Raw genomic sequence first — 16,910 nt, forward strand, 5'->3', positions numbered from 1 at the left:
TGAGGTAACTGAGGCATTCTGCCACCAATCATATAAATGAGCCACCTTAGCAGCAGATCTTCCAACACCAGTCAAGCTTGCAAAGGACTGAAGCCCCAACTGATGTCCTAACAGTCAGTTTTATGAGATCCTGAGGCAGAACCACCCAGCTAAGCTGCGGCCAAATTCCTAACCCACAGACATTATGACATGATACATGTTTGCTGTTTGCACTGCCAAGTTTTGGGGTAATTAGATACAATGCAAAAAGTAATTAATGCATCCTTCGTCTGGTATTAAAATCCCTTACCACTCTAGCTGTAACCTATCTTCTCATCTGGTTCATGAATGAGTTCTTAGGTTCACATTAGCTCAAATCAACCAGTGCTTACATGTCTGTGATTGTCCCTGTACCTACAATGTCCTCATAATGCTCTTTTTACCTATACTGATTATACTTTCAAGTTCCAGAGAAGTCTCAGCTCTTCCATAATTTTCGGTATATCTTCTTATTACTAGAAATATCCTTCTTGCCTTCTAGGAACTAACATTCTATTAAGTAGACAGTGTATTAAAAAAAAAAAAGGTTATTTAAAAATATTCCTTGATTTGATCACAACTTATCTTTTGATACACAGATATGTTTCTCATATACAAGAATCCTCCAATTCTTGGTTTCCAGATTAATTTTTTTTTAACACCTTAATCTTTACTTACAATGACCTCAACCAATTTGAAAAGTAATTACTTCAGGCATTTTTAGAGATTACAAGGCAAAGATTAAAAGGGTAGGAAATGTAGTAAATAAGACAAAAGATAAGGTAAAAAAATCATAAGATGAAGTAATTTTCATAGCTTTGTGATATTTGGGCCTTGAAATCAAGAACTAAAAGTGAAGTTAGGATACACTTTACTTGGAAACTCAGAAAAAGAAAATCAACTAGGAAAAAATAACTCTGATATATATTAGTAACAGCATAAACTAATGATTAAGCTTGTTTCAATGAAAAACTTATTTAATTTATAAATCCTTAGAGTTAGTATGTTTTTTTGGGGAAACATGACCCTTTAATATCTAGACGTAAGTTTTCTGTCTGGATTTTTTAGTAGCAGACAGAATTTTAATTATTTTCTACTTAGAACAAAATGAAATTTAATTCTAGTAAATTTTAATTAAATATTTCTTTACTACCCTTACATATGCTTTTCCAGTAAAAATGAAGACTAAATTAAAATGATCGCAACACATAGAGAACTCTAGGCTAATAATGATATTTTGACATTGACAATTATTCCTCATGCATGCCAAAAAAAGTCTACTCTAAACACAATGAATTCATGTCTCAACCATTTCTGTCACTAAGATTTGGCTGGGCGAAAAAAAATCAGCTCAAGGAGTTACTGATAAGTTACACTGTATTCTTCATTAGCATTTGAGCAGTAACTGAGAATAGAGACCATAACCTACAGCAAGATGAATAATAAAAATAAATATCTTGGTGAGTACTAAATGATCACAATGGGCATTACAAGGACATGAAGCATGTAATCTCATGGGGAAAGAGGGTATCAAGGAAGGCTTCTGAAAGGTACTAAAATTTAAATGCAGACTTGAAGAGATGAAAGTCTTTTGCTAATAACATACAAAACTTTCATTTACTGATTTCAGGCATTAGAAATTTAATAAGTTTATAAAATTAGAAAATATTTTTCATTTCAGTTACGTTCCATATTCATTAAATAGTGAAAACATAATAAAGAGAAAGGCAATTCATCCCTAATAGTCTCATACAATGCAAGTTACATGACCACCCTGTGTTTTACTCCTTAAATGTTTTACTACTAAAAATTTAAGGCATGAATAGCATTAAAAATTCAGTATCAAGGATACATTAAGGGAAGCAGACTTGGCCCAGTGGTTAGGGCATCCGTCTATCACATGGGAGGTCCACGGTTCAAACCCTGGACCCCCTGGACCCGTGTGGAGCTGGCCCACGCACAGTGCTGATGCCCACAAGGAGTAACATGCCACGCAGGGGTGTCCCCATGGAGGGGAGCCCCACACACAAGGAGTGCGCCCCGTAAGGAGAGACGCCCAGTGCAAAAGAAAGTTCACCCTGCCCAGGAATGGCGCCACACACACAGAGAGCTGACACAACAAGATGACGCAACGAAAAGAAACAGATTCCCATGCTGCTGACAACAATAGAAGCGGACAAAGAAGACGCAGCAAATAGACACAGAGAACAGACATCCGGGGTGGGGGTGGGGGAGAAAGGGAGATAAATAAATAAATAAATCTTTTGGGGGGAAAAAAAGGATACATTAAGATTCAAAGAAATGTATTTTTAAATTAATGTACACATTCCAATGACCAACCTGATCACAAATTCAAGGGGAAATGCTGGGAAAAAAAAGACTGAAATAACAGAATGAGAGCTTTCTCAAAATAACCATACTTTGATATTGAGTAAAAATAGCTCTGAAAATGATTCTCAAAGGTTTCATTACAGTAAAAAAAAAAAAAGATTCATTTGGAAAATAAACATTTACTTTAAGCCTCAAAACTGTTGAAATTGCCAGTTGTTGTTATCTATTCTCTCATTAATTTTGTTCTTTTGGCCTAATAAAAATTTTATTCTTTTATTATTACTGAAATAACAGTTACGGTCTTTCTTCTCTAGTTGTTTTTAAGACTTTATCTTGATCTTAGACATTTTGCACTTTCATGATGGTATGGCCTAGATATGGATTATTTTTCTTAATTTACTCAACACGCATTACATATTTTCAATCTGAAAATTCTACTTTTTAAAAAAGAACTGATTTGGTAAAAATTTCAGTTCTCTAATACTACTTCTCCCCAGTAGTTTCCTCCAGTTTTAAAATTCCTTTTTAAAACACTGAAGGGAAGCAGAAGTGGCTCAGGCAATTGGGCTCCCGTCAACCATATAGGAGATTCAGGGTTTGATACACAGGGCCTCCCATGTGGTGAGCTGGCCCACGTGGAGCGCTGCCCCGCACAGGAGTGCTGGCCCATATGGAAAGGTAATGCAGCAAGACAATGCAACAAAAAGAGACACGGAGGAGAGACAATAAGAGACGCAGCAGACCAGGGAGCTGAGGTAGTGCAAGAGAATGATCGCCTCTCTCTCACTCCTGGAGGTCCCAGGATTGGCTCCTGGAACCACCTAATGAGAATATAAGCAAACACATAAGTACACACAGCGAATGGACACAGAGAGCAGACAATAGAGGGAAGGGGAGAAAAAAAAGTCTTTATTTAAAAAAAAAAAGTTAGCCTTAAAAAACAAAAAACAAAAAAACTGAAGATGCATCTCAAACTAATCCCATGTATCATAAATGCCCTTCCATATTTTCTATCCCTTTAGACTGTGTTTTGAGTAAATTGTTCAGTATTACATTCTAATTAACTATGTCTTCAACAGTCTATGGCATATTCTGACCAAAAATATTTCCCTGAATATATTTTTCATTTCCAATACTTTAAATACTGTTTTTACACCTACTAAATCTTATTATAGGCCATTTATTTGTTGAAGAAACTGAGTTATTTGGTTTGTAGAATTTCCCACATTCTGAATTTAAGTAATACCATGAGGATTCAGTTAGACAATATGTTCTTTATTACATATTTCCTATAAACTAGCTGTCAACTCTATCACTGTGTAGATTGAGTCAAGTTTTTAAATTATACATATATATATAAAAAGAGCCAAGTTTTGTTTGAAGTAAAAGTGGAAGGTGGAAAGCAAAGTGTTAAGGTAAAAGGCCATCTCTGCACATAACCTTTTATTTCCATTATGGACATGCAGTAATACTTCTTAAACAATATAATAGATTACGTGATACTTTTAGAAAAGCAGCAGTCAATGCCAATGTCATGTTGATCAATTTTTAAAATTTTTCTTGTGTTAACATTTGAATAATACAAAATTTCCCATTTTAACCATTTTTAAATGTACAGTCTAGTAGTATGAAATACATTCACAATTTTGTACTACTATCATAATTGACCATTACCAACCTTCTCTATCGCCCCAAAAAGAAGCTCTGTATCCATTAACCAATAATTCCCCCTCTCCCCTCACCCTTGGACCTTGGTAACCTTTAATCTACTTTCTGTCTGTATGAATTTGCTTATTCTACGTATTTTATATAATTTGAATCACAAAAATCTGTTCTTTGGTGTCTGGCATATTTCATTCACCAAAATGTTTTCAACACTCAGCCATGTTGACGCACAAATCAGAACTCATTCTACTTTATGGGTGAATAATATTCTGCTGTATGTATATACCACATTTTGTTCATCCATTTTTCTGTTGATGGACACCTGGGTGGTTTCCACCTGTTTTGGACAGGGGCTGCGCCATTTTACATTCTCACCAGCAATGCTGGAGTGTTACAATTTCTATGTGATTTCTCCAACACCTGTTATTTTCTTTTTTTTTTTTTTTAAATAAAAGCCATCCCATTGTGATTTTGATTTGCACCTATCAAATGGTTCGTGATGCTGAACATCATTCCATGTGTTTATTGGACATTGGTATATATTGTTTGGAGAAATGTCTATTCAATTCCCATTTTTTAGAGTTGTTTGTCTTTCTGCTGTTACTTTGTAGGAGTTCTTCACATAATCTGAAGATTAAACAATTATCAGGGGAATAAATGCGGCTCAAGCAGTTGAGCGCCTGCTTCCCACATGAAAGGTCCCAGGTTTGGACCCTGGTGCCTCCTAAAAACAAAAAACAAAAACAACAACCAAACCAAAAACCCAGCTCGGGTAGTTGATGTGGCTCAGTAGTTGAGCACCAGCTTCCTACATACGAGGTCCTAGGCTCATTCCCTGGCCTCGGTACCATAAAAAAATAAAAACAAACAAACAATAAAACAATAACAAAAAAACCCACACTTAGCAGATATATTTTGTAACTATTTTCTCCCATTTGGTAGGTTACCTTTTCATTTCATAATGTCCTTTGATACACCAAAGTTTTTAATTGTGATGAAGTACAATTTAATTATTTTTCTCTTTTGCTGTTTGTGCTTTTGGTGTCACATATAAGGTCATGAAGTTTCCGCCCTATGTCTAATTCTAAGAGTTTTGTGGTTTTAGCTCTTATATTTAGGTCCCTAGTCAATTTTGATTTAATTTTTCTATAAGTTATGAAGAAGTAGATCATTTACATTTTTTGAGCTTTGGACAGCCAGTTTTCCCTGCACCATTTGTTGAAAAGACTATTCTGTCCCATTAAATATACTTGGCATCCCAGTTCCAAAGAAGCTGGCCATCAATATGTGGATTTATTTCTGGGTAATGAATTATATTTATTGGTCAATATGTCTTTCCTTATGTCGGTACCAACCTGTTTTGACAATTGTAACTTTGCAGTAAGTTCTGAGCTGATCACTTCTGGCAGGGATCATATTCTCAACCGTAAATGCAAATCTTGTTCAGAGTTCTGGCGGCGGACTTGGCCCAGTGGTTAGGGCATCCGCCTACCACATGGGAGGTCCGCAGTTCAAACCCTGGGCCTCCTTGACCCATGTGAAGCTGGCCCATGCGCAGTGCTGATGTGTGCAAGGAGTGCTGTGCCACGCAGGGGGGTCCCCCGCGTAGGGGAGCCCCACGCGCAAGGAGTGTGCCCCAAAAGGAGAGCCGCCCAGTGTGAAAGAAAGTGCGGTCTGCCCAGGAATGGCGCCGCACACACGGAGAGCTGACACAACAAGATGACATAACAAAAAGAAACACAGATTCCCGTGCCACTGACAACAGAAGTGGACAAAGAAGAAGACGTAGCAAAGAGACACAAAGAACAGACAACCCAGGTCGGGGTGGGAAGGGGGGAGAAAAAAATAAATAAATCTTTAAAAAAAAACCCTGCATTCTTTACTTATAAATTATAATCTGTGACAGTTCTAATACTAGCTTATGCAAAGTCTGATTTAAAAAAACATGTCAATGAAGAGAGAGTTGGAAATTTAAAAATTATTGTTTCTATGAGTATAATAGGTTGAAAGCTTTGGAAAGACTCAATGAAGGGAAGTCACTAAAATAAATGCTGCTTTATTTTGACATTAGAGATAGAGGAATTACCATGAAAAGTGATATGGAAAGGATTTATGTTTCTACCCTAAAAAATAACTAAAATCTGCATGAAATATTAAAAAATGGATTTTTTAGATGGCATCCATCAGGAAAAACAAGACTGTAATCTCTGGGAGAGGAGTAAAAATGAGGTGAGCCTTAAGACTGCCCTGGGTTATTGCCAGTCGACAGTTTTCAGGCAGCAGTAAAGGCAGAGAAATCTAAGCAGAGCCCGGGAATGGCCCAGAGTTGGGACTCTAGTAAGGTCAAGTGGCTACAGTCTGCAAGGCAGAGTATCAGAGATAAGACAGTTAAAAAGAGCAGGAGCACACTCTAGAGATGCAGAATGATGACCTAATTTTTCAGCTAAGTATAAACTAATGCACGCATGTGAATAAAGCACCTAAGGCTGGGAAAAGAATTAAAAGAGCAGAAAGAACCATCTCCGGAGTGAACATAGAGCTGGGAATAGTTTGTGTTTTAATAAGCTAGAGTGGTAACGTCTCATAATTTATATGGCATTGCGTAGAGCACAAAGACTGGTGTTGCTTCGGACTAAATAATCTGTTTTTGCTAAATAAATCCGTAAAACAAGTCATGAAAGAATCAAACACCTGTGTCCCAGAAATAAAGGGGGGAATAATTTATAAGAATATAAAATTATCTGGCATGCAAAAAGGTACAAACCACAACGGCTGGACCCAATAAAATTACCAGGCATGCAAAGAAGCAGGAAAATATCCCTAATTAGGAAAAAAAGTAATCAATACAGAGCCAAAAATGGCACAGATGGTAAAATTAGTAAAAAAAAAAAAAAGACATTAAAAACAGTGGTGAGAGGAAAGTGCACAGAGGAAAGCGTTAAGCATGTAAAGGATATGAACAGATAAAAGAAACACAAAGAATACATACCAGAAAAAAAATTAAAACACAAAAACATAGGACTGTACAAGACACTGAACCCTACTGTAGATGATGGACTATAGTTAATAGTATAAGAATGTTCATTCATCAATTTTAACAAATGTATGGTACTAATACAAGGTGGTAATAATAGAGTGGCATATAGGGAAAAATACACCTAATGTAACTAATGGGTGATAGAACTATTTTAATAATTTTTAATCAATTATAACAAAGGTAACTACTGTTAAAAAAAATAGTACAGTTATTGTTTTTTTAAAGTGCTACCATCAATGATAACAAAGGTTCCACACCAAGGCAAGATGCTAGTGACGGGAGGGTATACAGGAATCCTGTATTTTATGTATGATTCTTTTGCAAACACAATACTTCTCTAATAAAGAAAAAAACACCAGAGAACATCATAGCAGAAATGTTTAAAAACAGTGTTAAAGAGAAAAATCTTAACTGTAGCTAGAAGAAAAAGACCCTAAAAGAATGTAAGATAAGAATGACAGTAGACTTATTTTTAATTGGAAAGAAGGCAAACCAGAGATAGTGGATCAATATCTTTAAATTATTGAAAATAAAAAATATCAATCTAAAATTCCATACCAGATAAAGTATCTTTCAAAAATGAAGGCAAGGGAATAAGTAAGATGGCAGAAAAAGATACTCCTGGTGAATTCTCCCATCTCTGGAATATGGAAAAATAGAATCTATTAGAACAAACTTTACCAGCACTCTGGAAAATGGTGAGAACAGAAAACAATTGAGCAAATGCTGAATCAGGAAAAAGAAACCTAAAGAAGGGAGGAAATGTTTACTTGTCTTAGCCCCTCCTCTGGCTCTGCAGGATAAGCTGTAAGGTTTGCCTCGTATGGATCCTGAGGTCTGGTTATGAAAACACCTAATGTGCAGATGTGCTGTGTTTGTATGTCTGATTGAGCTTGTTCACTAGAGACTGACTCAAGGTGCGCATTTGGGTTGTCTAACTAGGAATCACCCAGTAAGGAAAAATGGAACAGAACTGAGCAAAACTGTAGCAACCTGGGGCAAAAGACTGAGGTTAAGTCATAAAGCACAGTGCCTGGATTCCAAGAGGAGAAACTAGGGAGAGAACCTTTTTTCGAAAGCCAAACAGAAGAGAAAATACAAAAAGCAGCCAGAAAGAAGTGACTTGTCATATACAAGCTTTCCTTGATAAGATCAAGTGTCAATTTCTCATCAGAAATCACAGAAGCCAGAAAGAAGTAGGATCATATATCTAAAGTTCTGAAATAAAAAAATTATCAATGAAGAATTCTATATATGGCAAAAAGTCTTTCAAAAATGAGGGAGAAATTGAGATATTCTTAGATAAACGAAAGTTGAAAAAAAAACACAGCTTACAAGAAAGGCTAAAATGAGTGCTCCTGAATGAAAGGGAAGAACTCTCAACAGTAAGTTAAAGCATTATGGAAAAACAAAGATCTATAATAAAGGTAATGACATGGGTAAATATAAATTCCAGTATTATTGTATTCTTGGTATATACCTTCACTTTTCTTTTTATATCTAAAATACAGGTGTATAAAATAATATTTCTACATTATAGGGCACACAAACACAAAGATGAAATTTATGACAAGAAAACATAAAGATGGGGGATAGAGGGGTATAAGAACAGAGACTATATATGCTATTGAGAGTAAGACGGTATCAATTCAAACTAGACTGTTAGAGATTTAGGATGTTAAATGTGAACATCATGGTAACTACAAAGACAGTATCTAAAAATATGTAGAGAAGAATAAAGGAGAAGGGGGAACCAAACTGTTTTACTCTAAGTAAAGATCTACTATACCAAAAAAGGCGGCAGCAGTAGAGGAAATGGGTGGGGGAAGGATAAGATTACAAAAAAACAAATAGCAAAATGGTTGAAGTCCTTTCTATTCAGTGATTACTTTAAATGCAAATTTAGTAAACTTTCTAATCAAAAGCCAGAAAATGACACAATAGATGATAAAGCGTAATCCAACTATATGCTGTTTATAGGAGGTTCACCTTAGGCCAAAAGACACAAATAGGTTTAAAGTGAAAGAACCGAAAAAGTATTTAATGCAAATAGTACCCCCCCCCAAAAAAAAAGAGACAAAGAGGCTATATTAATACCAAATGAAAGAGACAAAGTAAAAAACTTTTACAAGAGATTAAAAAAACCATTACATTGATAAAAGCGTCAACCCACCAAGAAGATATAATAATTACAAACATACCTGTAACTAACCACGGAGCCCCAAAATACATGAGGCAGATACTGACAGAATTAATGGGAAAAAGAGACCATTCTAAAATAATGGAGACTTATTAATATACCACTTCCAATAATAGATAGAACATCTAGTTAGAAAAATCAAGAAGGAAACAGGTACTGAACAATATTCTAAACCAAAAAGACCTAACAGACATATATAACACTTCACCCAACAAGAACAGAATATATATCCTTTTTAAAGTGCACATGGAACATTCTCCAGAGTAGACCACATGCCAGGTCACAAAACGAGTCTCAATTAATTTAATTTTTTAAATAAAAAAAAAAATTTTATTTCTCCCCACCCCCTTGTTGTTTGCATTCGCTGTCTGTTCTTTCTATTCTCACCTTCCTTTTAGGAGGCACCAGGAACTGAACCCAGATCTATGTGGGAGGGAGATACCTAATCACTTGAGTCACCTCTGCTCCCTTCAATTAATTTTAAAACAGTGGTATCATACAAAGCATCTTCTCTGAGCACAACAAAATGGAACCAGAAATCAATAAAAGGAAAACTGGAAAATTCACAAATATGCAGAAATTAAAAAGAACCCTAAACAACCAAAGAAGGAACTCACAAGGAAAATCAGAAAATTCTTACATATGAGTATGAAAAACACAACATACCAAAACTTATGGGATGCAGTAAATGCAGTACTCGCAGGGAAATTTATAGCAGTAAACACTTATATTATAAAAGATAAAAGATCTCAAATCAATAACCTAACTTCACATCTTGAGTAACTACAAAAAAAAAAAAAGAGCAAATGAAACCTAAAGTTAGTAGAATGAAAGAGAGTATAGAGATTAAACCTCAGATAAATGAGATAGGGAACTATAAACAACAGGGTAAATCAGTGAAACTAAAGGCTGGTTCTTTGCAAAGATCAATAAAAATGACAAAAGTTTAGCTAGACTGAAAATGAGAAAAAAAGAGTGAAGACACTCATATCTAATATAACAAATTAAGTTGGAGACATTTACTACTGATCTGGAACAAAATATTTTAAGAGACTACTATATACATAGAACAGTATACCAACAAATCAGATAATCTATATAAAATGGACAATTTCCTAGAAACACACATTTTACCTAAACAGGAACTCAAGAAGAAATAGAAATCTCAACAGTGCAATAACAACTAAAGACACTGAAAGAATGAAAAATCCCCTAACAAAGAAAACTCCAGGATCAGATCAGATGACTTTTGTTTGGGGTGATTAAAAAGTTTCTGTAATAAACAGTGCTGATGGTATTACAAAATTGTGAATGGATTCTCAGGCACAGCATCAAAAGGATTTATCCCTTTCTGTCTTTTTATCATTATCTTTTTTTAAAAAAGATACAAAGATCACACAAAATGTTACATTAAAAAATATAAGAGGTTCCCATATACCCCACTCCCCACACCCTGAACTCCTCCCACATAGGCAACCTCTTTCATTAAGTGTGGTACATTTGTTGCATTTGATGAGTACATTTTGAAGCATTGCTATACAGCATGGATTATAGTTTATGTTGTAGTTTACACTCACTCTCAGTCCTTTCAGTGGTTTATGGCAGGATATATAATGTTCTGCATCTGTCCCTGAAATATCATTGAGGACAACTTTAAGTCCCAAAAATGTCCCCATAACACACCTTTTTCCTCTCCCTGCCTTCAGCAACTCCCGTGGCCACTATCTCCACATCGATAATATAATTTCTTCCATTGCTTGAGTCACAATATTTCTATAGTAGAATATCAGTAAGTCCACTCTAGTCCATATTTTATTCCTCCATCCTGAGGTCCCTAGGATGGCGACGTCCACTCCACCTCTAAATCAAGTGGGGGCTTAGATCCCATATGGATGATGGATGGAATTCTCCTGCTTGCAGCTTCTGTCATTTTCTAATTGTGAAATTTGAAAACTTTCATGTGGTAAAATAGCTTTAGTTTTTTTTTTTTCTTCTCTGCCTTTGTTATCATTCCTCAAAAGCCCTTTCCATCCATAAATTTTAAAACTTTCACATTATTTCCTCTTAATTATTTTGGTTTGGCAGATAACTGGCAAAAACGTAACTTTATTTTTTGCTAGAAGTCTATCATTCTTGTATCTTGACCAATTGATCCTTAAGGCACTTTGGTTTGCACAGAGTAAACAGTCCTACATAATTCTGGTTATGAGATTTCTATCCTATTCTTTGTCTATTTTTTTAATCCTAGAGGTAGTAATTATTTTAATAATTGATATTTTACAGTATTTTATACATATCTATATATATAACAGTACAGTTTACCTTCACTGTTTGTAAAGTATTCTTGGCTGCCCCTTACTGAAAATGACTATTAGAATTCATTGTTTTCCAATTCCAAGGAAACAAAATCTTTCTAAAAAACAAAAAAAGGGGATTCTTTTTCTGTAAACCTACAACTTCTCTAATTAAAAAAAAAAAACACATTAAAAAATGGTGAAATGACCTGAATAGATATTTTTCCAAAAAGGATATAGAAATGGCTCAAAAAACATGTGAAAAGAGGCTCAAAATTAGGGAAATAAAAATCAAAATTACACCGAAATCCCACTTCACACCATTGAGGGTGCTCATTGTTTAAGAAAAAAAAGGATAATATTAAGTGTTGCGGAAGTTGTGGAGAAACTGGAACTCCAGAGCATTTTGGTAGGAATATAAAGTGGTGCAGTCACTGTATTGTGGAAAGCAACATGGTGGTCCCTCAAAAAGTTAAATACAGAATTAGTATATGACTCAGCAATTCCACTTCTAGATACATACACAGAGAAAGTGACAACAGGACCTCAAATAGGTATTCGTACCAACGTTTGTAATAGCATTATTCACAAAAGCTAAAAACAGGTAGGAAAAAACCACAAAATTCCATTAAAAAACAAGAGATAAATGAAACGTGATACATACTAACAATGGAATGTTATTCAGCAATTAAGAATGAAGTTATAAGACAAACTGCAATATATGGCAGAACCTTGAAAACATTATGTTCAGTGAAGCAAGAAAGGCACCTAAGGACAAATTTGGCTTCAACAGTCCTGCATGTGGGCCATGGAATCTACATACTAAATATTGCATTTAAGGAAAGACGATATATGAAAATTAACCCAATATCTGCACAATATGTACCATACTTCTAAGTAATCCAGGGGTGGAAGGGAGTAAGATGTGAAATCCAAAGTAAGTGTAAGGAAGGAAATAATAAAGCGTAGAGCAGAAATAATGAAATAGAAAACAAAAATAGAGAAACTCAGTGTAATTAAAAGCTGGGGGAGGGAAGGAGATTTGGCTCGATGGATATGGAATGTCTGCCTACCACATGGGAGGTCCAGGGTTCAAAGCCAGGGCCTCCTGACCCATGTGATGAGCTGGCCCACAGGCAGTGCTAACGCGCACAAGGAGTGCCGTGCCACACAGGAGTGTCCCCCACATAGGGGAGCCCCACGTGCAAGGAGTGTGCCCCGTAAAAAGAGCTGCCTAGTGTGAAAAAAGTGCAGCCTGCCCAGGAATGGCACCGCACACATGGAGAGCTGACACAGCAAGATGACGCAACAAAAAGAGATACAGATTCCTGGTGACAAGAACATAAGTGGACGCAGAACACACAGCGAATGGACACAGAGAACAGACAACTGGCGGCGGGGGGAGGGTTCGGGGAAGGGGAGAGAAATAAAGAAAAAATAAATAAATCTTAAAAAAAATAAAAATAAAAAAGGCTGGGGAAACAGCTGTGGCTCAATCAGTTGGGCTCCCGTCTACCATGTGGGAGGCCCTGGGTTCGTGACCCGGGGCCTCCTTGTGAAGGTGGGCTCATCTGCATGCCGTGGAGAGCCGGCCAGCTCGCAAGCACCACGGGGAGCCAACTCAGCAAGGTGACACAACAAAAAGGGAGGTAAGTAAAGAACAAAAACAAAAAAACAACACACAAGCAAATGGACACAGAGAGCAAAACAATAAGCAAGCCAAGGGAAGGAAATAAATAAAATAAATAGACACACAGAACAATGCACAGTGAATGGAAACACCAGAGAGCAAGCAAGATACAAGGAGGGGAGGGGAAAGCTGGTCCTTTAAGAAAATTCAATAAAATTGACTGGTTTTATTCAGATAGACTGACAGAGAAAGACAATGAAAGACAGAAAGAAAAGAGAAAGATAAATGGGGTGGGTGTGGGAAGAGGAGAATGAGAATAGAAACAAATTATCAATATTGGGAATAAGTGAGGGGAAATCACCAAAAGAATATTATGAACAACTTTAGGCAGGTAAATTCAATAACTCAAATGAACGTGCCAATTCCTTCCAATAGAAAAACTAACAAAAGGTCATTTAACATTTCCACAATGAAAACCTATATGCCCTGACAGAAGGCATATCTGAAGGAATAATTTCAATTCTACCAAACTCTCCCAGAAATTTTAAAAAGGGAGAAGACATTGCAACCCATTCTACAATGCCAACATTACTCTTATAACAAAACAGTGGCAGAACATTACAGTTTGGAAAATAAAAAAACAAAGCCAGAGTTTTCTACTACCTATTACTATAATATTTAGGACTGTGAGGCCAATGGATAGACAAATAGATTATCCGAATAAAATAAAGAAACCTTAAATATGCCCACATATATATGCTCAATTATACTAAGATATGCAAAGCAAAATTCTTATGAACTATTACTACACACTTACTAGAAAAGTTAAAATTAAGATGCCTGACAATACCAAGACAGTGGAGTAACTGGAACTTCCACTGATGAGAAAAATGTAAAATTGTACAAACACTATATACAACTGTTTTATAGCTTCTTTAAAAGTTCAACATGTACCTAACACATAACCTTGCTGTTAAACTCTAAGGAATTTACCCGAGAGAAATGAAAGTGTGTGTGTGTATATCTGTATGTATGTATATATATAGACTTGTACACAAACATTCATGGCAGCATTATTTCTAATAGTGAAAAACTAGAAACAATCAAAATGTCCATAACCAGGTAAACTCATAAAAGCGTTTACTCTCATGTGCATAATTTAAGATAAACCAGTGAAGCTGCAGAGCTGTTTTATTATCTGTAGGAGTACCCCTTAATGTCTTCTTTTCTTCCATCTTAATAGAATTATTTAAAAAGACTGTTGGTAAATTTGACCATGTAAACAAATGACTACTGCAGGGCAGAAAGTAAGGTATTTAATTTTTTCAAATTTGAAGATAATCAATGATATTTTATTAAGGCCACATTAAGTTAATGACATCTTAAATTTGGAAGTATGTGGCTGTGATAGTACAATTTCTTTCATACACAAGGTTGCTTTCCAGAAAACAAAACAACAAAAATAATTAGTGAGAATTTTATAGCTTTAGAATAGCTAGATACAAAAACACGCAAAAATTAAGTTAAAAGCCTTTTAAGTGATTTAAAAGAGAAGTCCCTTACCGGTATCTATGAACAAATATACCCTTAAAAATTGAGTTCATCATATTTTCAATTTCATCCTGATTTTCTTGTAGCTGAAATGAAAACAAAAACAAAAACAAAAACAAAAAACAAGAAAAAATGTAGATTAAAATATTGATCATTTTTTTTTTTTGAATGAATAGTTCTAACTGTTATCAATCTCTTTTCTCATGTATTGGGAAACAGATGTCTGAAACTCTCAATAAACTTGCATTATTTCTCTCCCATCCCCAACTCCACACAATACACAATATTAACAAGGAAGAATGGAATGGCTAACTGGCCACATTATTATATCCCAAATACCATCTACTTTAGGGGAATGCACCCACTTGTATGTTCCTCTCTATAAACGAGCACCCCAGGTTGGTTTTTCCTTCCATGGTAATAGATCATCACTGATTATCATATTTGTGATTATACAAGAAACTTTTCACTCAATCTGAAGTATGCAAATATTACCCTGCATTGGATTAGCCCAGATTACACAGAGTAGGCCAAGTTTCCAAGATAGCAGACATGGAGACTTCCTGAAAGATGGCATCAGAGGAGGAAAACGGGGCTAAACTCTCATAAAAACAATGGAGGAAGGGCAAAAAGCTGTCCAAGGGAGCTGCTTTGGGGATCTGCAGATCAGGAGAGGCTGCACATCCTTCAGGAGGGCAAGGAACAGAGAGGTGAAGAAGCCAAAATGAAAACTGTGAGTTACTTGACCCCATGGATGGGAATGGCACCCATCCCCCACCCTCAGGGTGAGCAGCCTGGGTAAAACTTGTAGCTCCCTGCAACCAACTGAAAGGGGAATGGATGTCTATCTCCCTGAGAAGAGGAAGGGAGCAGCTGTGGGAGGAGAGTGGTTTTTCTTCAATAATTTTGGCCAGGAGAGCCTGCTTTTAATTTCTGCTCCGGCCACACCAGAATTAACAGCAAGTGTAAATTGAAAAAAAAAAAGCCTCCAAAGAAATATTCATTGACAAGTTCCATCTGCTGGCCAGCCAGGAAACTGCAAGGAGAAAAACCGCTTTTTGAGGTATCCTTTTCCAGTTCCCCTGGTTTTGATCTAGGCCCCATTAGTGAGACCCTAGCACAATTTTGATAACTTAAGCTGGACAATTTTAAAGATTTAGAATGAGTTGAACCAAAAATCAAAGAAAAGCCGTGGGGGAAAAAAAAAAAAAAAAACACTGGCAAGAGAGAGAAATTGACCGTCAGAGTAAATTCACTAACATAATCAGGTGCCTAGACATCAGAAAAAAGGAAAAGACATACTAAGAAACAGGAAGAGATGGCCCAGCCAAAGGAAGAAACCAAAAATCCTGATGAGACATAGGATTTAAGACAAATAATCAATGATAATCACACACATCTTCTAAATCAAGTCAAAGTGTTGAAGGAAAATATAAAGACATATAGGATATTAAGACGACACTGGGTGAACATCAAGAAAAATTTAAAGCCCATAAAGAAAAGTAACAGAGCTTATGGGAATGAAAGACAATGGATGAAATTAAAAATATATCAGAGACATTTAACAGATTTGAATTGGTGGAGCACAGAATTAGTTAGTTGGAGGACTGAGCATCTGAACATAAAAAGAGGAACAGAAAGAAAAAAGAATGGAAAAAATGGAACAGGATCTCAGCAACTGAATGACAACGTGAAACACAAACATACGTGTTATCAGTGTCCCAGAAGGAAAAAAGAATGGAAAATGGGCAGAAAGAATATCTGAGAAACACTGACTAAAAATTTCCCAACCCTTATGAAAGACATAAATATTAATATCCAAGAAGGACAACGTATCCCAAACAAAATAAATCCAAAAAGACTGACTCAAAACACATACCATTCAGAATGACAAATAGCAGAGATAAAGAGAGGTTGCTGAAAGCAGCAAGAGAAAACCAATGCATCACATACAAGGGAATCTCAGTAATACTATGAGCTGATCTCTTATCAGAAACCGTAAAGGTGAGAAGAAAATGCTGAGATGTATTTAAGGTACTGAAAGAGAAAAACTGCCAGCTAAGAATTCTTTATCTGGTAAAACTTTCCTTCCAAAACGAGGTTGAGTTTAAAGTCTTCACAGACAAAAACAGAGTAAGTTACCAAAAGACCAGATTTACAAGAGACATTAAAGGAAATGCTAGA

At 35.8% G+C, this 16,910-nt stretch overlaps 1 protein-coding gene across 5 annotated transcripts in view; it reads right to left on the reverse strand.

Annotated features, from left to right (window-relative positions):
- The window catches only part of STAG1 (STAG1 cohesin complex component), a 408,218-nt gene that overhangs the window by 118,951 nt on the left and 272,357 nt on the right, over positions 1 to 16,910 (reverse strand). For all 5 annotated transcript variants that reach the window (XM_058295002.2, XM_058295003.1, XM_058294999.2 and 2 more), the window contains one exon: positions 14,739 to 14,812. In XM_058295002.2, coding sequence (XP_058150985.1) covers positions 14,739 to 14,812 — 74 coding nt within the window. The remainder of the gene's footprint in view (positions 1 to 14,738; positions 14,813 to 16,910) is intronic.

The sequence above is a fragment of the Dasypus novemcinctus genome, chromosome 4 (genome assembly GCF_030445035.2).
Source record: "Dasypus novemcinctus isolate mDasNov1 chromosome 4, mDasNov1.1.hap2, whole genome shotgun sequence".
Classification (NCBI taxonomy): Eukaryota; Metazoa; Chordata; class Mammalia; order Cingulata; family Dasypodidae; genus Dasypus; species Dasypus novemcinctus.